This window comes from Danio aesculapii, chromosome 6 (assembly GCF_903798145.1).
Source record: "Danio aesculapii chromosome 6, fDanAes4.1, whole genome shotgun sequence".
NCBI lineage: Eukaryota > Metazoa > Chordata > Actinopteri > Cypriniformes > Danionidae > Danio > Danio aesculapii.
The window spans coordinates 14,081,037-14,107,874 of NC_079440.1; the positions used below are offsets into that span (position 1 = coordinate 14,081,037).

The 26,838-nt window shown below is 35.6% G+C and overlaps 1 protein-coding gene across 1 annotated transcript in view; it reads right to left on the reverse strand.

Annotated features, from left to right (window-relative positions):
• pcnt (pericentrin) overlaps positions 1-26,838 on the reverse strand; it is a 94,232-nt gene that overhangs the window by 58,612 nt on the left and 8,782 nt on the right. Inside the window, exons 4-22 of the mRNA XM_056459601.1 lie at positions 26,661-26,810; positions 25,044-25,139; positions 23,009-24,961; positions 22,714-22,902; positions 21,081-21,176; positions 20,846-20,989; positions 18,494-18,749; positions 18,199-18,278; positions 17,878-18,112; positions 16,363-16,463; positions 16,159-16,270; positions 15,729-15,975; positions 12,409-12,487; positions 10,552-10,768; positions 7,755-7,954; positions 7,099-7,517; positions 3,798-4,401; positions 3,501-3,710; positions 3,237-3,389 (exon numbers count right to left, since the gene is read on the reverse strand). Of these exons, the coding sequence (XP_056315576.1) occupies positions 3,237-3,389; positions 3,501-3,710; positions 3,798-4,401; positions 7,099-7,517; positions 7,755-7,954; positions 10,552-10,768; positions 12,409-12,487; positions 15,729-15,975; positions 16,159-16,270; positions 16,363-16,463; positions 17,878-18,112; positions 18,199-18,278; positions 18,494-18,749; positions 20,846-20,989; positions 21,081-21,176; positions 22,714-22,902; positions 23,009-24,961; positions 25,044-25,139; positions 26,661-26,810 (5,541 nt within the window). The remainder of the gene's footprint in view (positions 1-3,236; positions 3,390-3,500; positions 3,711-3,797; positions 4,402-7,098; positions 7,518-7,754; positions 7,955-10,551; positions 10,769-12,408; positions 12,488-15,728; positions 15,976-16,158; positions 16,271-16,362; positions 16,464-17,877; positions 18,113-18,198; positions 18,279-18,493; positions 18,750-20,845; positions 20,990-21,080; positions 21,177-22,713; positions 22,903-23,008; positions 24,962-25,043; positions 25,140-26,660; positions 26,811-26,838) is intronic.

Here is a 26,838-nt window from a genome sequence, read left to right on the forward strand (position 1 = left end):
ATGCTCCAATGGGAAGAAGGCCAACTGACAAACCAAACAGGGTAAAAAATGTCAGAAAAGCCCTGCGCTTACAAATTTCAGATAGCGGACTGATCTGCAGGGTCAAACGCACAAGTCTGACAGCCTCAAATCCAGAGAACAGGTTTACTTTGAACGATGGGAGCTATAATGTACAGTACGGGGTGAGGATTAGTATTAATTTGAGCTTAGAGTGGACCGGCCCCCTGCTCCAGATGTTAACTCCCTCCCCCAATAAGCTTAGCTATTGTTTATAACAGTGTTTGTGGGAGCGCAGCAATAATGACAAGATGAAAGTAGAGGTGTGAAATAATTAGTCAATGAAAATATCGCAACTGTTGTTTTAATGATGTGTGAGCTGATATAAGAGTATCACACAATTTGCAAAAATCTTGATAAGCTAAAATAATAATAAAAAAAGCTTTTTAAATGAGTTTATACCCCATTAATAAAAATTAAAAAAAAAAAAAAAAAAAAAAAAAAATATATATATATATATATATATATATATATATATATATATATATATATATATATATATATATATATATATATATATATATATATATATATATATATATATATATATATATATATATATATATATATATATATATATATATATAGAGAGAGAGAGAGAGAGAGAAAGAGTTTTTTTTTTACAAAAAAAATAAATAAATTAATTAATAAACAAACAAAAAAACAATAAAATAAAAATAAATGAGAAAATACAATAAATAATAAATTAATAAAACTAAAAATAAATAAACAATAAAATAAATGTAAAAAATAAATCAATAAAATAAATAATAAATGAATGATGAATAAAATAAAAAATAAATACAAAATAAATAAATGAAATAAATAAATACAAAAATAAATAAATAAAAAAATAGAAAGTGACAAAAACTGTTTGAAAAAAAGAAGTTCATCATTATTTTTAAGCAACAGTATTTGCCGTTTTAACGTACATAAGAGAAAAGCAAGTGATTTAGAGAGAGACTGCAAATTGCTTATTTTTGAGCTCTCATGCAAAATTCTTGTTCCTTGGGCTGTGAATTGGTCTTTTCAGGCACAGACAGAAAAACAGAAAATGACGAAAAAATGCTTAATGAAATTCATCATTCTTTTTGTTTTAATCAACATTAGATGCAGTTTGAAAAATGTTTTAACAAGTTTCAAGGGACAAGCAAGTGATTTTGAGGGAGACTACAAATTGTAAATTTTTGCAATCTCTATCTATCTATCTATCTATCTATCTATCTATCTATCTATCTATCTATCTATGTTTTAGAAATAATGTATTTTGTTCCTGCAGCAGAACATCTGTGTGTCTGATTCATGAAGGTACAAAAGACATCATTGCTCTGTTCTTAAACTAACCATTTCAGAAAACAAATTGATCTATTAAAAAAAATAAAATAAAATAAGTCACTTTTATAGTTCTCAGTGAATCCACTTTAGAACAATTCAGTGAATCACTCAAGAGAGGAACTTGCTGGAGCTTTAGGCTACGTATACACTAATCCAGATAAATTTGAAAACTGAGTTATATAAAAAAAAAATGTAAAAAAGAAAGAGGAAAAAATATGTGGACATGGCATTACTGTCAATTACTTATCCAAGATGGGCCTAAACCAGCCCAGATTAAAGCACAAAACACATGCAGCAAAAGATTACCTTTATGCTCTTGAATTTAAAAGCTTAACATTTCTTGCATTATCAAAAACCCAAATTAATTTAACAGATGAAAAAATAATAAAAAACGACTTTTGAAATTCGTACCATCTGCTTCATACAGTCTAATTCAAACATGGGTTGTTACATGAGTAAAGTGTTGACTCGGGACTTTATAAAATAAATCAATTTAAACAATAATAAGATCCCATGATCCCAAGCAAAAATCCCATGAATATGAATTCCTATGAAAGAAAAACATTAAAAATAAGCCACAATACACTTACATCACGAATGTGCTCAGACCGATTTGCAAAGAGCACTAATATGGTTTAAAAATTACATGTTGGTACCTAATCAATTACTTACATTAACAAGTATTTTTTATCTGAAATTTTTAGCGCTATACAAACAAAAATAAATAAATAAAAAATAAATAAATAAATAAAATAAAAATCACCCACATCTTGAATACCCTGAAGGAGATTGAAATACATTTTTGGGTAAATGTCCCTTTAATTAAAAAAAAAGAGCATACAATCATGATTAAAATGGCTCAAGAGCAAGTTTAAAATATTAGAGAAATGTTTATTAAAATAAATTAATATAAGCTGAACTGGTCCATTTAGTAATATCAACTTGCGTTGTCTGGAGGTAGACCCCTGTTGCTTTTTACCAGTATAAAAAGACAAAATGTAAACTATACTAGTCTGTATAGTGAATTTGTTAAATAGTCTTTTAGGGTGTACTCACACTATGTACGGTTGCCTTGAACCGGGCTGAAGCACGCTTGTCCCCCCTCCCGCCTCCCCCGATGGCCCGCACTAACATTGCATTCGCGCCTGAGCCACTAGAGTCATCGATGATGCACTGTTCAGTTCAAGAAGCGCTCTCGCTCAGCGCAGTGGTGATTTCTTTATATTGTTTAAGATGCAGTGACACGCAGTCAAATATTTCGCCGAACAGATCAGCCCATTTTGACGCTCATAAACAATCATAAAGTCATTGTGCTGCAGGAATTAGGGGGTTTGCTGAAGGTGCAGCGAGCGGTTGTAATAATCTACGACAGTTTGCGTTAATTAAACCGTAAGAATGATTAATAAATCTAAATGTATTTATATATATATATATATATATATATATATATATATATATATATATATATATATATATATATATATATATATATATATATATATATATATATATATATATATATATATATATAAAAATTCACAAAAGGGCGAATAATTTTAGCTTCAACTAATAATCGTTTTGAATAATCGTGATTACAATTATGACCAAAATAATCACGATTATGATTTTTTTGCCCATAATCGAGCAGCCCTATGTTCTACTGAAAAAAAAAAAAAAAAAAAAAACACCCACATCTTCAAATGACCTGAGGATTAGTAAATTAATTGCAGAATATTATTTTTGCGTGAATGTCCCCTTAGGTCAATTATCTGAACAAATTGTTCCAAATCAATTTGGGAGGTTGTAGAGTGGAATAAGTCTACTTGAACACCCCATCCTCTCACCTTTAATAGTGTGATTTTTTGCTGCAGCTGCTCCTCAGCGTTACACTTGAGGAGCTCTGCCTCCTCCAGGAAGTGGAGCCGTTGTCTTGACGCTTCTTCCTCTAATTCCCTACGCAGAGCCTCCAGCTCCCTGGCAGACACTCCTCTAAACTCCTGAGGTACAAATAGAGAGATTTAGAGAGGAGGTTTTCAAATCACAAGAGTTAGCCATGTTAACTACTCCACACATCTAAATGAAACACTCCATGTTTCCAGAAAACGCACCTGTAGCTGTTGCTGGTGTTGAGTGGCCAGCACATCCAGTTGTTTTTGAAGTAGCTGTTTCTCTGCATTCGCAAGATCAGTGATTTCCAGAAGAGCGCCGCTGTGCTGATCCTCCAAAGCAAGCACTTGCTGCTGAAGAGCTTCCAGAGCGGATCGATGTCCGTCTTCAAGAGCTGCCCTCTGAGAAGAGACTGCTTCAGACATCTCAGCCTGCATGAGAAGGTAAACTAATTAGATAATTATCTAAATGGATGGCCAAAAAAAAAAAAAAAAAACTCTCTCTTTTATAGAGCTCACCTGATGGGCTTGATTTAACTCTGCTGCCATGGCGGTGAACTTCTCCATGTGGACCTTAGCTAACTCACTCCTGAGCTCGTCTCTAATGACTTGCTCCTCCTTTCTCACCCTCTCAATCTCCTCAGTATAGTGTTCTTGAAGATCACGCAGTTCTCCTCGCTTCTCATCTTGCACTAACTGTATTTCTTTCAGGTATGTGCTCTCCAGTGTATCCATGTTCGCTAACAGCCTTTCTTCAAGCTCCTCCTTCTCCTGTTTGTGGCGCGCCTGAAGCTCCGCTTCTTGTGCTTCAAGCTGTGCCAAGTTGGTTTCCTGAAGGACCGCCTCCAATCTGTCGAGCTCCGCCTTGTGTTCATTTGTGAGTTCCATCTCGAGGGTCTCTAAGGCCGTTTTGTGATTGGCCATCAGGGACTCCAGTTCTTCCCGGTGGTGTATTTTGAGCTCCTGGCACTCCTTTTCCAGCTGCTCTAATTGTGCAGCTCTCTGCTCCAGGAGTGTGTTCTGAGTCTGCAGCTCCATGGCATGCTGTTCTCTCTGCTTATCCAGAGCAGCATCTCTCTGAAGAGTCAAGTTGTCCTCCAGCTGTTTCTGCTCTTCCTGGTGCCTGCGTATGACATACGAATAATAAACATGCTTTTTTTTTTTTTTTTGTTTACAATTTAGTTTTTATAATAATTTTTTTTTCAGGGTTTTCACGTTTAAAAATGGACAGCAAGTAAAGTTTATTTATAAAGCACATTTAACTTCAGTTTGGCACTGACCAAAGTGCTAAACAAAACCATAACACCCATTCTAAGACTGTAAAATAGCAATAAAAGTAATAAGAATAATAGTAAAAGTCTGGACTTAAAAATAGAGAGAGAAGCAGCACTCGTAATGTCCGGTGGCAGTTGGTTCCACAAACGTGAAGCAGCGACTGCAAAGTCTCTATCTCCTTTCAGTTTAAGTCGTGACCGAGGAATTTGCAGTAAGGGACCGAGGAGTTGACTGTAGGTTAATAAATTCAGATATACAAGAATGTAAAATCTTGAACTGAATTCTAAAATTAACAGGAAGCCAATGAAGTAATGCTAAAATTGGTGAAATATGAGCATGTTTTTTGGTACCTGTTAAAAGTCTAGCAGGACAGTGGAGAATAAAGACAAGAAAGTGAGGGAAGCACCGACAAAAGGCAAAAGGACCTCAGGTCTTGAATCAAACTCGGGTCACTGTGAACACTTAAGTGCTATCTATCTATCTATCTATCTATCTATCTATCTATCTATCTATCTATCTATCTATCTATCTATCTATCTATATATAAATAAATAAATAAAATCCTAGGCCAGTGGTTTTCAAACTGTTGTACGCAGAAGAATCGCTGAATAACAAAAGTATAAAATGAACACATTTTAACCCTTTGACGCGTACGATAACTCGGACTCATGTGATCATACACCATTAGCGGTTCCCTGAAGCATTCGATTACACCACTGTGCTTAGAATGTTTACTTCAGTGCATCGCATCAATAGATGTTAAAAATCTCTGGCTCTGCGCCAAGCAGATTAAAGGAGGCGCGCAGCACTTGTGAAGCAGACACGTATGGAGCTATTTTAGTATCTAAAGTAACTCACGCAAAAGACACGATGCATATGCACGTGCATAAAACCAAATTCGCGTGCGTAAAATATTTATACATATTCACAAAAACAATTCAAATGCACAAAATAAAAATACATATTCATAAATCACCTTTCACAAATGCTAAACTCCATTTGTAAATGTATAAGAGTGTACAAAAAGTTTTGAATGTTTAAAACTTGAGTTCATTCTGATTGAGAACGTGCAAATCCTCTTTCATGTACGACTCTCCCTGGATACACGTGTGTGTATTTTTGAGACTGTCCTGGCAGCAACTTGTACCTTTCAGCCAATCAGATGAGAGCTGTATTCGATGTCACCCACTCTGCATTCCTTTTGTGCAGACTGTTCCTCTCCAGCATGACAAACGGAGTAAGAGATGCGCAAGATTCAAGCTAGAACTATTAAATTCCCTGACTTTCAGGGAAGTAAAAACATAATTTCCATTATATCTAATGAACGTAAACAGGCTGTTGTTGTGCTTTAGTGGCCTAATATGTCAAATATACCCCATCATTTGGTAATAAATAATCATTTTAAATGATTCTGAGTTTATTTTTTCTTTATTAATCCAGAAACAAAAAAATTGACAATGAAAATATGACTACATAAACCAAGTGTTTATTTGCTTATCACGGGCTGTAGCTAGTAAACTTATTTATCTCCTTTTCTCAGAAGGTGAATCGGGCTAAAGCTCCTGTAGTCTGAGCTGTAGACTTTATTTGACTGAATTTGATTGACTGAGGCAGTGACTCTGAACACAAAACTTGACCACCAGCAAATCAGAATATTCAACTGGACAGCACTTTAGTTTTGTGTTCAGAGTAATATTTTATTGTTTTAAATGGCATTTCTCAAACAGAAAATGTAAAAGTCATTTAAAATTATTTTTCATTTACAACTTTGCTCGTCAAAAAGCATAAAGCTTCATACAGATTCAGACAGCAACAGGTTTTGAGGTGTAATTTTACGCAACTCTGGACTGTAATTGTTATTCAATTCAAGTTTATTTGTTTAGCGATTTTCACATTAATTGTTTCAAAGCAGCTTTACAAAAGGTGAAAAATTCAGAAAAGTTAGGGTTATTTGTAGGGCCACAGTATCCGCAGAATTTTTTTGCTATTTGTGCGCAGAATTTTGTAGATAATCAGTAAATTTATGTGGAATGATTTTGGGAGTATAGTAATAAAAATCTTGAAACACATGAAATAAAAAAATAAAAATAAAAACGTTTTAATTGTTAATGTTCAAAATGCAAATTCAATTAGATCCACTTATACATTGGTAAACAAAGCAAGTCTCTCATGTAATATATCTTCTAAAAGACTTTAGATCTTCTAAAATATTACTTAAATCGTTTTGTAAATAAATAATTTGAACATTTTCATTTGTCAATATTACTGAAATTAATTACTTCAAAACTGAATAGATTTTAAATTTACACACGTAAATAAAGACTCACTGATGGAAATCTGTGAAAATATGCAGATTTCTGCACGCAGATTCCACGTGGGCCTAGTTAGTACCTAATAGCTTTTAACAATTTAAGTTATTATATATAAATAGTTAACCTGCAGTTATATAGTTCATAGGTAATATCTGTGTACATGTTCAATAAAATATTTGTGTATCGTGTTACCAACCAAGCATGTTTTTTTTTTGTGTCATGCAGTCTCTCACCTGCAGAGGGCCTCTTGGAGCTTGCTCTTCAACTGATCCTGAAGCAGTGCGTTCAGCTCTTTCACCTCCGCTGCCATGGCACTCTTTGCAGTGCACATCTCTCCATCATACTGTGTCTGGAGTTTCTGTTTCAGCGCCACCACCTGAGGGCTCTCTTCACACTCCAGACTCTTCTGCAGTGCCCCAAGCTTCTCGCTCTCCATATAAAGCTGTTTTTGGACCTCCAGAAGCCTCTGCTCCAACTTCCCTCTTTCTTCCAGGGCAGATTTCTGAAGCTCCTCTCTCTGGGAAGCCAATTGGTTTTCAGCTTGAAGATGGAGCTGCTCTCTCAGACGGTCTTGTTTTTCAGTGAACTCCTCACTCACACGAATCCTCTCTGCCTTCTGCGTCTCCAACTTTTCAGCAACATATTTCTGGTGCTTTAACAGAAAAAAAACCAACCGTTTCAGATTAAAAAGAACTGCATTCATTAAGATACCACTGATACTGATAATGTCACAGTTTTGCTAAAGGGCCTCCCAAATAATCAGCACGAGTTTTATTTGTTGACTGTTTCGATGCCTTATGACAGTGCTCGGTACCAGCCCTTAGCCACAGTCTCCAACTAAAGCCCTTTTGTACTCAGTATAAAGGCCTGCTGTTATGCAAACACTTACCGTCTCCTCCATCTGCCGGAGCTGCTCACGGTGTTGTGTCGCCACTTTCTCCAGCTCCTCTGAATGCATTTTGGAGAGCTGAGACAGCTGAGACTCTAGCTGGCTGACCCTGGCCTGGTGATCTTGAGTTCTCTCCTTTACTTCAGCCTCTGCTTGCCTTGCTGCTTCTTGTGCAGACTGTAGCCGTATCTTGTTTATTTCTGTAATAAACAAGAGCGTTTTTTTTAAATTACATTTATTTTTATAGACTATAGTTCAACAGCTTGGGGTCAGTCAGAAGCCTTTCCTTTATAACACTGTACAAACGTCTGATTTAAGATTATTTTATAATTAATCAAGCAATTCTAGTTAAAGCTGTGATGCATAGTTTCAGGACACTGATGAATTGTTCAGACTGACATTAAAAGAAAATAAAGAATGAAAAAAGGACATGAAAGTTGTTTTTATAGAATGTGCAAATGTTGCAGAGGTGTGATTTTTATTCATTTATTTTTTTAAACTGTCGTCATCCCACAGATGAGATGTTTACTGTTACATATATAAAACAATAGGCAGGGCAAGTTTGATTATATAGCACATTTCATCCACAAAGGTATTTCAAAGTGATTTAAATACACAATATGATCGAATGAACAAAGAATTGTATATAAATCACTTTAATAATATTTTACTCTAAACTTGATTTAAGCTCTCGGTTTTCATAATTTCGCGAAACATTTTGCGGTGACTGGAATTTATTTCAGTTTTGCAGCAAACATAAAAAATTGTTAATGTATACTAATGGTTGTGTCCTTTAATATGAAAGTCAATACACACACTACTCCAAAACTTGACTTGTAGAGTCATAACGTTTTCTAATAGTATTTGTACAAATATATTTGAACTCTGTTGCATTTTGTATCCATATTTTAAATTTGTTTGAATATTTTATTGTCAGCAGAAGTTTATGTTATTAAATTTCAATTAAATTCTAATCGAATCATGACAATTTATAACTACATTATGAGTAGGAATGCAACGAATAACCGGTTTCACTAATATTAACTGCGCAATAATTCGTCACGGTTAATTAATCGTTAAGGCTTCTCAACACCAAGTTTCTGCACGGAACAAAACTGCTGCAACTAAAAGTTGTGCCAACTGTGTGCTACTTTAAAGTGCCGAGCTTGTACACAGAGACTAATACACACGCACACTTAACTATGTTGGAGTCTATTAACTAAGGGCTGTTCACATATAGTCTTTTGCGGGCGAGCTCACGCTTTCCAGGCGCATGTAGTGTGAAAGAATGCTGTGACCTCACTGCGAGTCACATGACAAGAACGGACCGATCAGCTTCATGCTTTGTAAGGAATAAATAGATTTCTACTCCAGAAAGAAACAAAATACAAAATGAAAGGACGTTTTTCACTTCATAAAACTGGAAAAAATTTGACATTTTCTGTAGGGTTCTTCCAAAAACTCTTATAAAATTTGGGGTTTTTCCTTGAATATATAGAAATGTATACTCCCTGCATACTGGATGATAGTTAATTTTTACATTTTTCGCTGCTGTGTGACATCTCATGCGACATCATAACCAGGCTTTTAGTTTGGTGTTTAAACAATTGTTTTGGTTAGTACAAATTTATTATCATCATTACTACTACTACTACTACTATTATTATTATTATTATTATTATTATTATCATTATTATTATTGTTATTATTATTTTTCTTATATTGTTATTTATTCTATATTTTTGTTTTATTTTTATTTCCATTTTTTTTTATATATAAATATATCTGGGGGTCAATAATTGTTATAATCATTTAGATCTTCGTTTACTTCTCTCCCTCTCGGTCAAAATGTACAACGATATTCTAAAATGTGTGATGTGTCAATTTTTGAAAATTTCTATAAAGTTGGGGAAAAAAGAAAAATAAATACAAAATGAAAGTACTAGAAATGATTCCATTTGTTCTCTTTAAAAGGGAAATACTTTGTCTAACATAAATCTAAGCTACACATTTTTTTATTTACTCTGTTTATTAATTTATTTATTAATTGTTTATATCTGCAATATTATTACTCGTTTAAAAGCCCAAAACGTTTTTTTTTCTTCATTTTTTTAAATTAATGAACGCATAATAATGTATAATGAAACCGTGATTATTACTATATTACTATAATCGTACAACCAAAATCTATAATTGATGCATCCTTAATTATGAGTGTTTATTGTTATATAGGAAGAGTAAAAGATTAAAAATACCCAAACTGGGTGAAAATACTTGTAAAAATCATAAAAAGCTGGTAGAAGCCTCTAGTTACTTTTCATGGAAAGAGAATATGATGTAAACTTCATAAAAACAGTGAAAAGTATGAAAAATATCACTCAAACACTCGTAAAAAAAAATGGGATTCCCATATGTAACCAATGGAGGACTTCTAGTAGTAAAGTTTAGTTCTGCTCACAAACAAAATCTTACTGTAGGCAAATTTGGAACAATTTGTTTAGATAATGGAGTTAAACAAGCTTAGCCAATTTATTTATTCAATATAATAACAAAATAAATATGCCATTTTATTATTTTCAGTTTAAATTGCGTGGTTTTTTTTTTTGGTTTTTTTTACTAATGTAACTTTAAGATCTGTGCATCAAAGTGTTGAAGATTAACATTTTTTCTTTTTTAATTTGTACATGTCTATGCCAAAAAGTGAGACTGAGTCTACCTTCTATAAGGTTTCAAGAGCATTCAAAAAAAGGTATAACAGCATCTAAAATTACTAAAGCTTGGAGCACACAAGCTTCACCTTTGATATGGTTGTCTGAGAGTTTGGCGCGGAGCTGTTCTAGTTCATGAGCGTGTTTGGTGTTGAGCTGGTCGATGTCTTTGTAGTATCGGTCCGTAAGTTCAGTGCGAGCCTGGAGTAGATCTTCTTTATAAGCCAGAGTCATGGTGGAGCGCAACTGCTCCAGTTCCTGCTGGTGTCTCTCCTCTAACTGCAGCCGTAAGGAATCCAGCTCCTCCTGCAACAAACACACCAACACAGTTATGGTATTCAACAAGAACACAACTTCAAACTATTGACCGTACTCTTTAATTACATGCGGACACAGCCATTGGAATCTTTTTGGCTCGCAACTTCCATAGATTTTTAGATGTTAAAAACAGGGATTCTGCTTGATCTGCAAACGGATATTTTCTTATTATATTCTTCTTTTTATGTATAGTCATGAACGCACTCGTTTGTAAAGCAGGTCTCCTATAGGCAACTGAATTGAATGTTCTTAAAAAAATAAAAAACAAATAAAAAATGAATAATAATATCCATCTATCTATAAATAATAACAAAATAACAATAACATTAAATAAATAAATAAATAAATAAATAAATAAATAAATAAATAAATGCAAAAATAAGGGCACTTCAAGATTGCAGAATAAGGTCAAAAAGAAGTCAGTTATTGGTAGCGTTTTGAAATCTTCATAAAGGCAAGGCAAGGCAAGTTTATTTATATAGCACATTTCATACACAGTGGCAATTCAAAGTGCTTTACATAAACAGGAATAAAAGAAACAATTATAAGAGAAATAAAAACAAACATAAAAATGGTAAGAATAAAAATAAAATAAAATAAAAGATGATAAAATGTGTTATAAAAGAATTAAAAAGAAGAGAAAAACATAGTAGTTCGATCTGTCGGACGTAGCACAGTGCTCTTTCAGTAAAGGCACAGCTAAACAGATGTGTTTTCAGTCTTGATTTGAATGTGCCTAATGTTGGAGCACATCTGATCATTTCTGGAAGCTGATTCCAGCAACGAGGGGCGTAGTAGCTGAAAGCCGATTCACCCTGCTTTGACTGAACTCTTGGGATTTCTAATCTATTTGATCCTAAAGATCTGAGTGATCTGTTAGGTTTGTATTCAGTGAGCATATCTATAATGTATTGAGGTCCTAGGCCATTTAGTGATTTATAGACCAGTAATAATACTTTAAAATCTATTCTAAATGTGACTGGGAGCCAGTGTAAAGACCTGAGGACAGGTGTGATGTGCTCTGATTTCCTGGTTCTGGTCAGAATTCTGGCCGCAGCGTTCTGGATGAGCTGCAACTGTCTGACTGTCTTTTTGGGAAGGCCAGTGAGGAGGCCATTACAGTAATCCACCCTGCTGCTGATAAAAGCATGAACAAGTTTCTCTAAGTCTTCACTGGAAACAACGCATCTGATTCTTGCAATGTTTTTGAGATGATAGTATGCTGATTTACTAACTGCTTTGATATGACTATTAAAACTCAGATCTGACTCCAGAGTCACACCAAGATTCTTGACCTTATGTTTTGTTGTTTGACCCTTAGAGCCAAGGTACGCATTCACCTTGAGAACCTCATCTCTGTTCCCAAACGCAATGACTTCAGTTTTCTCTTTGTTTAACTGAAGAAAGTTTTGGCACATCCAATTGTTAATTTCATCAATGCATTGGCAGAGGGTGTCAATGGGGCTGTAGTCATTAGGCAAAGAGATTTGTAGTCATTAGATAAGAGATTAGGAGAACTAGATTCATTTGAATAATGTAAACTGCGGCACTATAACAATAAATAAAATGATGGTGCTATTTGATTGTATCTATTTTCTAAATAAAACTGAACAAAAATAAATGATCACCTTGTGCTTCTCCAGTTGCCTTGTAATCTCTGCCATCGCATCACTGTTGTCGTCTTCACACTTCCCTTCTAAGAGAAAACTATTAAAGAAAAAACAAGTTATTTTATATTCTTAATACTAGTTAACCTACAATCTATTCATTCATCTATGTGTATAAGCTTGTATGCTAGAGCCAAAAAGTTGAATCATGCGCCTAGATGTGCATGTATTAACATTACACACAAACTTTATTCATTCATTCATTTTTTTTTCGGCTCTTTATCAATCTGGGGTCGCCACAGCGGAATGAACCGCCAACTTATCCAGCATTTGTTTTATGCAGCGGATGCCCTTCCAGCTGCAACCCATCACTGGGAAACACATACACACTTATTCACGCACACATACACTACGGATAATTTAGCCTTCCCAATTTACCTATACCGCATGTCTTTGGACTGTGGGGGAAACCGGAGAACCCGGAGGAAACCCACGCAAACTCCACACAGAACTGACCCAGCCAAGGCTCGAACCAGCGACCTTCTTGCTGTGAGGCGACAGCACTACCTACTGCGCCACTGCGTCGCCCCCACAAACTTTATTCATTCAGCTTAGTCCCTTTATTCATCAGCAGATGCCCTTCCAGCTGCAACCTTGTACTGGGAAACATCCACTACGGACAATTTAGTTTATTCAATTCACCTATACCGCATGTCTTTGGACTGTGGGGAAAACGGGAGCCACACATAAGCCTATATTATGTAAATTAAATTAACTTACAACAATGCAAAATTTAAGACAAATAGAATTAAGTGGTAAAAGTTAGGTTAAAAGTTAAATATTACAATGTTGCTTTTTTTCAATATCATGCAGTCCTAAATGAATACTGATAGGTTGTTTTCACATGACGTCATTGACGATGTGCGAGATTCAGATGGACGGCAGGAAGTGGTGATTCTACGTAGATTCTTCATACATTTCTGTTTTATGTTATTTATAATAGTTTAAAAATCTGCCAAAATAAGAAATGCCGAACAGCTTTTATAGAACTCCAAACGTTTATGCTCATAAAGGGGGGAAAGTTCAAGAAACTGGCTGACAAACAGAAAAGGCAGCATGTCAAATATTTTTTACAGTACATCCATGTGAACAAACTTTTTGAACGCGACAATTCGTTTGACAACACCAATGATAATATACAGGCCTAACTAGGTGTATAAATATGTTCTTGTGTAAAATAAAAAAAAACAGATACAAACACCACCACACTTATACAAAATCCAGGAAAATATAAATAACACCCTGCCATGTAATCGCTGCAATGAAATCTCTGTCTTGTTTTGCAATAATCAACGTCTTCACTCACGTTTCGGCAAAATAAACAAAGATAACATTAACTTTAACATGCACAGCAGCGGTGAATGTTTGTGGACGGTAAGTTCATCAAGTTCGTTCCCTCTTACAGTATACCTAGTAAGACCTTGATTAGCTTGTTCAGGTGTGTTTGATTAGGGTTGGAGCTAAAATCTGCAGGACACCGGCCCTCCAGGAACAAGTTTGGTGACCCCTGATGTAGACGATGAGTCCATGCTTTTGAAAGCTTTCATGTTATTTCGTGATGTCTGGAAGATGTCTGCATGGGGGAAAAAAACTATAGTAATTTATAATAAACACGTTTTTGAACCACATAGTAAAGTGTATGTGTACAACTCTTTGTTAATGAATGCTACAGAATACTGTAGCATAGTAAACTAATAAACTGCAATAACATTAGTGTAAACTGTGGTGCATTGTGATGGTGTTTAATTATAGCGTAGAAAACTAAAGCCTATTGAATAATATATTGTGTTTTTTATTTATTGCCATGTCAGCAACCAAGGCTATTTTCATGGCAAGAACATTTCAATAATAAATAAACAATTAAGAACAACAAACAAATGAATTCAAAAGTTAAATAAGATGTTTAGTGTTAATACATTATAAGAATTCAAAACTTTTTTCTGGTGTCACTTTCCTAAAAATGTCCTTAAGAGAGTTCATTTCATAAAAAAGTCTTCTGGAAGACATAAAAGCAGGACAGTCCAGTAAAATGTGTTTTACAGTAAGGGGAGTTGTGCAGAACAAACATTGAGTGAGGTCTGCATCTTTAATTAAAAAGGCGTGAGTTAATCTTGTATGTCCAATTCGACATCTGGTAAAAACACGATCAAATAGAGTCTTAAAATTATTTTTCAGATTTCAGGTAATTTATTATTTTTCAATGCATCCCACTCCTCTTGCTACTTATTTAAAAATGTAAACGTTGATAAAGCCTCATCTCTGATGGAGAAATTTGGCATTTGTTCACCACTTGCTTCAAAGCATCTTTAGCAGCTGCATCAGCTCGCTCATTTCCTGAAAGCCAGACATGTCCTGGAATCTAGCAAAAAATTATGAGTTAAAAATGATTTTGTAGTTGGTGAACTTTCAATAAAATATTATCAATCAAAGGATGATCATTTTTTGTAGATTCCATCACTTGGAGGCATGATTCAGAGTCTGTAAAACTAATAGATTTGTCTATAGCACAGGTGTCAAATCCAGTTCCTGGAGGGCCGCAGCTCTGCACAGTTTAGTTTCAACCCTGCTTCAACACACTCACCTATAGGTTTCAAACAAGCCTGAAGGACTCAATTAATTTGATCAGATGTGTTTACTTAGAGTTAAAGCTAAACTGTGCAGAGCTGTGGCCCTCCAGGAACTGGATTTGACACCTGTGGTCTATAGTATGCTTCCAAACACTATAGTATTTTTCATGTAACACTTATACAGTATCTACCACCTCGATGACAGGCAAATATATTTGCGTTCAGTAGAAAACTTGGCCCTCTTCATGATATAAGGATCACTCCCAATATATGTGGTTTTCTATTTATATCTCCTTTGAAAAATGATATAAATTGCAAATATACAGACTTTCCTATATGTCTCCCATTCAGTTTTTTACTTCCTGCCCTCCATCTGAATTTCGCACATCACCAGAACCACATGATTGAAAACCTATAAAGTCTTCAGGGGGTCACACATCGGATGCTGTGCATGCATTTTAGAATTCTAAACATAGATTTCTGTGAGTGTATGCACACCGGCGCCGCAAGTCGGATCAGGACACTGTTCATATTTCTGTTGTGCCACAGAGCGTCAGCGGTTTCATAAATAGTTAAATTAATAGGTTAAATAACATTCGAATGTGCGCGTCTGGTGTGTGATACTTCCAACTGTCATGTGCATGTCATGCGCATCTGGTGTGCAACCCCCTTTAGAGTAGCCTTATAAACCAGTACCAAAACATCCAAGCAAACCTTGCATCTCCAGTCTTGAGCACAGAGTCCTCCAGAGCTCCTTCTACAAGCCGCAGCTGCAGGAGTGCAATTTCTTCCCGATGGCTCTCTTCCGTGACCCGGAGTCTGTGTTCAAAATAGGTGCGGAGGTTTTCCAGCTCCACCTCGTTCTGTTCTTTGATTTCCTGTCGCTGCTGAGTAAACTCTTGTTTCAGCCTCTCAATGTCATCAACCCGCGACGAGCGCGCTAGCAACTGGTCTTTCAGCTCTACAGAAAAGAATTACAGGCTTTTGTTATTTACATCAGCACTCAATAACAGGAACTTGGTTAAAAACAAACAAACATCACTTTAGAGAACTCACAATATTATAATAAATAATAAATGTGTGGAACAATAAGGGGAAGAAAGCTTTCCAAAGAAAATGGCTTGAAGGTAAAGGTGCAGCTTACCCCCAAGCTCCTGTCTGCTGGTTCTCATGCTCTCCAGCTGGGACCACAGGTTGGAGATCTCCTGTTCTGAGCTGGTCTTCAGTTCCTCCTTTTCAGACTGTAGACGGTCAACCTTTGGAAAAAAAAAAAAAAAAAAGTTATGCCGCCTCATTGCAAAATAAAGGAAAACATTTGCATTGAAATTAGATGATAACAAATCAGTACCTCTTGCTTCAGTTCGATTTCTCTCTGTCCCAACACTCGAGTGCGTTCCTGTTGCTCCTGCAGTGCCACCTTGTGACAAGCAACTAACTCCTCAACTGCACCTGAAGAGGGGAAGGAGGGAAGCTTAGGGCTTTGTTACAAAACATGAACATGGTGTTGCAAGTTACATTTTCTTCTTGGTTTATTTTGCTTTACATGGCAACATCTCAAAAAAGCACACTCAAATTGCTGTGCAATACTTGGAAAATATGCAACGACGTTGAATGTTGGATAGTGATATTTCTTACAAATAACACTTTCAAAATGTAATTTTAACTGAAACTTTTAAAAGTCATTAATGTGATGATCATACTAAAATAAGCAGGTAATAGATATTTTATGAGCTAATTACATCTCATAAATTTTATTTATTTATTTATTTATTTATTTATTTATTTATTTATTTATTTTTAAAGTGTCACAATGCAAAAATGTTGACTTTAAAACACCAAGAATGACTGAAAACCACAGTGGAAATTCTGATTCTTATTGGCTGTTGTCTCCTGAAGAAAAGCGAGTACAGTCAATTATGGTTAACCGAGCTTGAAATTGGTCACCTGCTTTTAACTCAATCTAAGCACACACACGAACACGAGTGAGTGTCCCGGCCCGCGACCCTTTCGATTACAAGTCCGACTGCCTAACCATGAGGCCGCAACTGTTAGTATTGACATTAGTATTTATTTTTAGCTGTTGGTCTGCATAACAGCACCTATAAAAGCCCCATCTGATTGCTCAGATTTGGATAAAAAAAATAAATAAATACATTTATGCATGCAGTACACAAATGCTTAGAAATGCAATAAATTACATTTATTTTATGTGCTCTGTATTGGTATTGTAAATACTATTATCGAGATACGATGTGAATTGATATGAAACAATTTTTCAATATTGTGCAGCCCTAACACAAATGCATTTACACACACTCTTATTGTTCACAGTTAACATGCTAATGTTTCAAAACATTGTTGTAAAACCCTTGGCTTGACATACACTTCATTGAACATGTGCATATAGTCATGACCTATATACAATAACTGCAGTTTAACTAATATATATATATATATATATATATATATATAAATAAATAAATAAATAAATAAACAAATAATTACTTTAAACTGTTAAAAGCTATTAGTTACTAGTTAATTAGATATAGTTATTATTAGTAACTAATAAATTATGGTAACGAATAATCTTACCTTTTTGGAATTCCTGAATTCCTAATCTACCATCATGAAGCCTCATTATGAAGACATGTAGTCTTGAAACTCCTACTTTTTCCTTTTTCATTGAGCTTGGCCACGATGCTTGGTTTCCATTTTAGTCTACCTGAAACTTACCAGATCCTGTATATCTCATCCATTGACATGTTAACACCAGGTGTAATGGTTAAGCATCGCAGCTTGCCAATTGTGATTGATCAATGAAAAAACACCAGTTAACTCCGGCTGATGTTTAAATAACTCTTACGTGCAGCAGCATCTCGGTCCATCAAGGCCTGCTTGAGCTCTTTCTCCAGATTCTTGAGGTCGTCATCGCTGGAACGCTGCAGTTCTTCTAGTTTGCCCTGCGTGTCAGATAGAGCTGCTTCAGCTTGAGTGAGGGCCGTCTCGGCCTCGCTCAGTTTATGAAGGACATCATTTAATTGACTCTGGAGCTCGGTCTTGATCTTCTCTCCCTCCAAGAGCCATTCAGTCTTAAGATCCTGAGGAGAAAAGGAAAGCAGGCTTGTTTCAGAGTTAATTTTAGGCATGATGTACGTGAATGAAAAAAGGAGAAAAATTTTTTTACCTCCAGTTTACAGGCCTGCAATTGTTCCACTGAGGTCTTCATTTCAACGAGTCTCGTCTCCCACTTTTGATTCAGATTATCTATTCAACAAAGAAAATATAAATAAATTAATATAAAGTCAAACTTAAATCAAAATGATTGAATTTTTATTTATTTAATTTTATTAATGTAATTTCTATTAATTAAATTAAATAATTGATTTTGACTTTAAGAATTGATTTAGAATCACTAGAGAAAGAACTGCGATGCATTGATGAATGTTTTTTTTTTTCTCCCACCCCTAACTGAGACTCACCAATCTCTTGTTGGTGCACTCTCTGGTTCCGTTCCTCTTGCTCTCGGTTCTGCTCACGGATTCTTTCAAGCTCAAACTGTTGACGCGTCTGTAACATGGCGCTCTCCTGTGCCCATTTCTCTCGGAGCATAGTCTGGAGCTCACTAAGAGCCACATCCTTATCTTTCTGCATGTTGGATTGAGAAAGCTCCAGTTGAGCTGTGTGCAAGTTGGTAAGGCTGAGACGCAAGGCTTCCAGCTCCAGGTTGTGCTTGGTCTACAGCATAAAACAATCCACAGTTTAGTGGTTACCAAGTACAATGTGGTTCTGGGTGTGTTTAAAATGGCACACTGCCATGTTGCTATTAGGAATGCAGTACACAAATGTCAAAGACAGCTTTTTTTTTGGACACGACAGACTTGTGTCCATTTATGTGTCCATTTAAAAGAACTGCCCTGCCCAATCAAAAAAAAAAAAAAGTTTCATTTTTGTGTAAGTTTTATGTGAAACAATTTAATTGAGGGGGTGTTCGTAAGACTTATGACACCTTTATAAGCATGACATGACATGTGCTTATGACAACTGTCATTGTTATTTACTCAGTTATGTCATTTGAAATGCAACGGCGACACTGTTTGAGACAACTTTGTTATGACAACTTAAATGCATTACAACCTCTTTGTCATGACAACTTGTCATTTCCAAGACAACATAACTTGTCATAAATCTTTCATAAACATGACTGTTATGAGGCCATTATAATTGGGTTATGAAAATAGCTGATCACTTTTGAATAAAACGAATATCACAATTAGGCATGGGACAATAACCGTTTTCAAGGTATACCACGGTTTGGGAAAGTCAAGGTTTCAAAACAGTCAAAATTTTCTGTTATACCATTCCCAAGGTATGTGTAAGATTTTTATTTATTTATTTTAGTTTTTACAGTATCTCCAGCAGAAAAGCCACCCAAAGATGACATTTTAAATGGTAAAGAAATTATGTTTTGAAACAAATGAAGAGAGCAGAAGTCAATGATTCATTTGAATTATTTAGCCTGACATGTTTACTGCTCCAAAATATTATAAATATTCTTAAAATAAAACATAGTGTTTAAAAGGGAAAAAAGTTTTTGTTTTTTACCCAGACATTTTAAAAATATATTTTTTAGAGCAGTAATCACAATACCGCGATATTTATCATACCATCAGATGCCTAATCACAATTTCTCAGTAAGTGTCAATATTGTCAAATAATTATATAACAGCGTCATTAATATTAATGAGATTAATTCAACATGTATCACTGTAGTTGAGGTTGAAGTCTTAATGAGGTTATAAAATTCTTGGCAATTACAATGGCTTCATGACATTCATGTTTATGACAGATTTATGACAAGTCATGTTGTCTCGTTAAAGCCAGATTGTCATGACAAAGACATGTAATGATTTATTTGTCAAGTTGTCAAAGACATCTCAAATAATGTTATCTTTGACATATGTCATAAGCATGCAGAAAATCTCATTCATAACATGTAAAATAAAGGTTTCACAACAATTTTATGGACCTTTAAGTAATGTTAATGTTTTATGGTCGTTTATTTGATAAAAAAAAAAAAAAAAAAAAAAAAAAAAATTATATATATATATATATATATATATATATATATATATATATATATATATATATATATATATATATATATATATATATATATATATATATATATATATATATATATATATATATATATATATAAAAAATAAAAATATTTATAAATAGTAAAATTTAATAACACATTTTATAGTAAAAATAGTAAAATTTAATAACACATTTTTTATGAGCGTAATAAGTTCTCATAAGTTAACAATACATTTATTCAGAAAGGTTTAACGTTGTTTGCATAGTGCATATCAGATTTTATATCAAATCACTAATCATATTATCAAGAACAATTATATTGCTATTATATTGTTATCAATTTAGTTCAACACAAAATATAGAACCAAATATATACACACGCAATCACATACAACCATTCAAGCATAAGGTTTACATTGTTGCAACAGTTATCATAAGCAGTTTTTAGCATTATGTGTATAACACACACACACACACACACACACACACACACACACACACATTATAGAAATATAATATACACGCACACACAAACAGGAAAAATTAAGATGGCTATTGTCACTAGACTCTTGTGAAGTGACTCTAAAATTCTTAAATAAACACTTCCTGACCCCTGACTTTTGACGGAATTATTTCTAACACACACCCAAAGATTTCAAAATCATTTGATTAAAAATATATATAAATAAGGCAATTAAAAATATATATAAATGAGGCAATAAAAAGGGTACTTGTGTGTGTAGTAGTTCAGCTTGATGTGCAGCCTCCATGCCATCTTGGAGATCCCTCGAAAATTCATCCTTAAGCCTGTTGATTTCCTCATGGTGTTGAGCCGCAAGCTGCGTCAACTCCCGCTCATGCTCTCGTTCATAGATCTAGAAGTTCAGAGAGAGAATGTATAGTATAATATAATGGAAAGGAACGGAATATACTTGAATAAGGTAAATCATATTTTGATTGTTTAACCTGTTTAATTAAGCAGATCTGTCTCTTCTGCTCATCTTCGAGATGGGCAGACTGTTCTGAAAGTTCTCGCTCAAAACGCACATTCAAATATTTCACCTGGAATGAATAATGAACAAACAGTATTCATATAATAAGTTCAACCACTTAACTACACCACTTTGTTATTCTTTTTTTGATCTTCAATTTATTTGTCTTTTTTCCCACTCATCTAAGGAGACATTGACTACATTTACATGGACATCGGTAATCAAATTTTTTTGCCAAGACAATAATAAGATTAAGGCGTTTACATGAGTTGCTTTTTGAATGTTCCTTTCATGATCCCGTTTTACATGTTATAGCACATGCTTAGATTAACGTCATTGCATCACCACGCTATCCGCATTTCCTCCGGAGTTTCATGTAATTTCGGGTGTTTCATTATTAATTTGTCGACTTTAACTGCAGTTTGGCACTTTCATTCGGGCATGCCCCCGTGACAAACGAGATATTGGATGCAACTATAAACTGCTGGAAGACTGTTGTTTTAATAGAAGTTCATACCGCATGCTGAATGGAAGAAAAAAAAATCTTCGCATTTCACGGTGCAGGTGTCTGTGGTCTGCACTGACTCAGTAGGCGCAAATAGTGACTAAGTTTACATGGACACCAAAAATTCGATTTTAATGCGATTAAGACAATACTCTGATTAAAAGTTAACAATGTAATTAATTTTATTAATTTAATCAGATTAAGGTCAAAATCGAACTAAAGAAAAGTGGAATTAAGACATTGAGTATGCCGATTTTAATGGCATTATTGAAGTGCAGTACAGACATGTAAACACCTTAATCAAACTACTACCGTCATGATAGAACTTTGCCACGTTTTGCGACAGGATAGTCCACGCACGCACGCACGCACGCACGCCTGTTTGACACTCTTTGCACCTACAGAGTCATTGCAGATCACAGACACCTGCATCGTGATATGCAGAGGGTTTTTTTTTTCTTCCTTTCAGCATACGGTATGAACTTCCATTAAAACAACACTTCCAGCAGTTCACAGTCGCATCCAATATCTTGTTTGTCACGGGGGCATGCATGAAATGTTCCTGAATGAAAGTGAAAGTGCCAAACTGCAGGTAGAGTCCACAAATTAAAAAAAAAAACACCCGAAATTCCATGAAAGGAAACGCGTATACGCGGGAAACGCGGATAGCGCAGTGACTCAATGACGTTAACCGAAGTATGTGCTATAGCATGTAAAATGGGATCATGAAAGGAACATTCAAAAAGAAAATCATGTAAACACCTTAATCTTATTATTGTCTTAATTAGATTAAGGCAAATAATTTGATTACTGATGTCCATGTAAACATAGTCAGTGTCAAACAGCCCCGTGTGTGTGTGTGTGTGGAATATCCTGCACTTCAATAATGTGACTAAAATCGGCATACTCCACACATCTGAATCCGATTTCTCTTTAGTTTGATTATGACCTTAATCTGATTAAATAAAAAAAATGTTAAAAAAACGCTGTTTACATGGTACACTCTTAATCAGAGTATTGTCTTAATCGCATTAAAATCGAATTATTGGTGTCCATGTAAACGTACTCATTGTCCACAAGTCAGGGACAGTTAGGTTCTCACCTCTTTCCTATGTTTCTCTTCCAGCATTCTTTGCTCCTCCTCATGTTGTTTCTGTTTTTCCTCCACATCTTGTTTGACTATGTAAAGTTCTTTCATTAAGGCACTCTCCTTTTCCATGTATTCCTCTTCAGCCTTCTCTTGTGATTCCCTAATTTCCTTAAGCTCTGCATCCTTTGATTCAAGTTGATTCTAAAGACAAAGTTATGAGTTACTTGGAGGACCATGATCATGAATAACATATACCAGGTCAACCAACATCAGTTAGGACATTTTAAAGGGCAAATAAGATTCAAACCTCAAAGTTCTTTAGTTCAGTCTCTAGAATGTTCTCCATGCTCTTCACTTGATCTTCTAAAGCCTGAAGACGCTTTTCCAAGGCAGCTTTCTCCTCTTCTATGTTGGTGAGGTTTTCTTTAAGGCATGCTAGTTTAGACTCAAGGTCTGTCTTCTCTTTCTCCAAGTCTTGCAACTTTGCAACCTTCTCCTCTACTTCAGCTTTAAGCTGCAAAAGCTCATTATTGGTTTGGTCCACCTGCAAAGTCCTTTGACCAAGCAGCACTGACGTAGCTTGGTTTTTCTCCTTTAGTTGCTCAAGCTGAATTAACAACTCATCTCTCTGAACTTGCAAAGTGGAGTGTTCACTGCTGTCAGAGTCATCTGCTGCTTTCTTCTCCTTGATATCCTTCAATAGTTGCTCCTGATGTTTGAGCTGTAGCACCAACTGTGCCTTTTCTTCTTGTAGTTCCTTTAGCAGCAACTCTGCAGAAGAAGGGATTGAGGTCTTATTAGAATCAGTGTTCTCAGGCATTATCCTTTCATTGTTCTGGGTTTGCATGTGGCTCAGTATGTCCTTGAGGTTGTCTTTTTCATGCGTTTTCTGGCTAATAACTTCCTCACTGATTCGTTTCTCACGTTCCAGTTCCAGCTCCCACTTTGCTTGCTCAAGCTCCTCTGAAGCTTTGCTCCAACGCTCCCGTGCCTCCTCAACTTCTTCCGCAGAGCGTCGGACCTCCTCTTGGAGCACCTCAAGCTGCCTTTCCCGCTCCTCTAACTGCTCTGACAGGTCTTGGCACTGCTGGATCAAAAGCTCTTTAGCCAAATCAATGTTGCCTGTGCTCTCATTTATCTCTTCAATGACCGAGGTTGAGTTTTGCCATTGAGCATCAGTGAAGGACATTTCATCAGGTTGGTGCACTTCACTGACAGAAATTACAGATTGTTCTGGCTTGGATTTTTCACCATCAGATGAGACGTTGTTAGGGACATTTGAAAGCTGAATCATGACCTCGCTGTCAAGCTCAAACCTAGACGTTTCAGAATTCTCCACCAAGCTATGTTCCTCCAGACCTAATTCAATTAAGGAACTTTCTTGAAGCCCTTCAGAAGCCAAATAACGCTCCATCAGAACGTCCTGGAAACCCCCTCCAGAAACGTCAAAACTATAGTTGTTTCTGACAACACCCTCCGCTGCAGGCCCCTCACTAAAGTTCTGTTTGGAGACTTTGTTCCAGAGTTCTTCTCGACCAAAATCTTTGGAATGGTTATGAGGAGAATCAGAATATTGACTTTTGGCTTGGTTTAGAAGCTCTTTGATGCGATGAATCTCCTCAGAGTGCTCCTCCTGCATGTGTTGAAGAGCTGCCTCATGGGCTTCAGTGAGCTGGGCTACATTCAACTCCCTTTCCTCCTCCAGAGTCTGAAGCCGGAGATCATAATTGGAAATGTCAGCTTCGTATTTGGAGCGCATGTGGTGTCCCGTCTCCTCCTCTTCACGAAGATGATTTTGCAGTTCCTTGACAAGATTATCTAGTCTGGCCATTTCCTGATTCAGTTCATCCTTCTCTGCTTTATATTGTTGGATGTCCAGGGCTTGTTTCGCAGCAACTACAGCCAGGTGAGCTTCCATCTGAGTCTTCTCGTTTTCCAGACTCTGTATCCTCTTTTGACATTCTTCCACTTGTTCTTGAGCTCGCTGACTGTTCTTTCGCTCTTCGTCTAGCTCAACTTGAAGGCGTTGCAGTAAAACATCAGATATTGAGTCAGAATGGTTACCTGGGAACTCGGCACTCACACTGGCTAAATCAAAACCACTGTGTTGCTCCAGTCTTAAATCTGTTTGATCATCACTTCTATGGTTAAAGGCATGTTGAAGCTGCGAAAGGGATTGTTTCATGACACCCAATTTCTGTTGCAGTTCCGTGATCTCCGCTTCTTTTTGGGCCAAGAGGGACTCTTGTTCTTTAGTTACCTATAAAGCAAAAGTATATTTTTATTGCCAAACAAAAGCAAATTTTGCTTACTTGACAAGCTTTGCTGTTAAAAATTCTGACCTGTTGTGACTCCTCCAACTGTACATGCAACTGATTCTGAGCAGCCTGCGTCACATCTACACACCCTTGAGTTTTGCTGCGCAGATATTCTTTAGCCTGCAAGCAGTTTTACATTTCATTAGTTTAAACTACATTGTTGGGTTCTATTATAAAGTACAAGGAGAAAAATATATTTGCTGCAACCTGGGGACAGTTCAAATCTTTTTTTTTTAAGGTTCATTAAAAACTTTAAAATGAATCACAGGTTGGAACTCCAGGAGTAGGACTGAGATGCTAAGGAATGCAGCGATCCGAAACTTGGATCGGAGATCAGCCAGTGGGGACCGATCCAAATCCGATCTTATGGGTGCGCTATATTCTGTGGAATTTAAAAGTAAACAAAAGCCAAGTCACAGACGCAATGTGCGCCACTCCATAAAATTCTCCTCACAATGCGTTTCTGTTCTCTGATCCCTCCGACCGAGTTTATTTTTCAGAAGGGAATACTTTCAGTGTTGTGAATAGTTTGACAACAATGAGCCAGCCCTTTACAAAGTAGTTGCTTAAATGAATAAAACTGAAAAAAAAAATGGCGCAATAGATGATTTCGTCATTAACAGTGAAAATTCTTTAAAATAAAGCTACTCTGAAACTGTGAATATTTCACAGTAATTTTATTATAATAATTTATTTAAACCAGTTGGTGTTTTGGCACTGAAGCATACAAGCGGACCTTGTTTTGAACTTTACCTAAAACGTTTTTTCTTGTTTATTTTGTAGATAACGGACCAACAAAAAATACATAAAAATTAAGATTGAAAATAATCCCAAATGAAATTTGTTCCAAAAAGATAATTTTTCCAACTAAAACAGATAAACAATAAACAACTGTGCGGCTGGATGATTTGCTTCGCTCCATGGAATATAAGGATTTAATTAATGCTCCACTGTAATTGTTTTATCACAAACCTCTGTCCTTTATTTGGTACATTTTTAATACAGCTCAAGTCATTTTTTAAAGATTATGTCTTGAGCATCTGATTTGTCCACGGTGCTGATGTGCTTTGATTTTCTCTGTCTCTGGCGAGATTAGGCGAGGGACTGTTTAAGAAGTAAATCTGGCCTCAGACAGTTTAGTCTGCATCAAACCTGCAGGAAAATATCAAGCTTTGCTGAAAGGCTGGTTAATTTACCAGCGATGAGGGTCAATAGTGGTAGCCTATTACAGATTTCAAAGAAAATTAATATTAAAAAAGGTCAAAAAATTTTTTTTTTAAAAGTTAAAAAAGGTAAAAATTAAAATTAAAAAGGTAACATCCGCTGTACCACAACAGATCCTATCAATGTCATAATGAATGGTCAAATAATGTAGCCTAGTTTACAGCAAACCATGTTTTTAGTAAGATTGTCTGTCATATACAATAGGCCTGTTATTTTTACTAAAAAAGATTTATTATTTGAGTTTATGATTAGCAGAACTATAGAAGCTGTTTTATGTATAAAAAAAAAAAAAAAAAGGGGATCGGATCTGTATCGGTCAGTTTTTTTGGTATCGGGATCGGATAAGTTCCAAAATAGATAGTATAGGTGCATCCCTATGAGATGCAATGATGTTTTTTTTTTTAATGTGAACTTTACCTGCTGAAGCTGCTGTTGTAGTTCCTGAATCTGATCTGTGAGCTGCTGTGCCTCCAGCTGAACCTGGTCTCTGCTTTGCAGTGCCACCTGCAGGTTCTTGCTAAGCTGTGATATGATCTCATTGCGTTTCTCTACTGCAGCCTGCAATTGCTGTGTGAGGAATGAAGTAATTTCATCA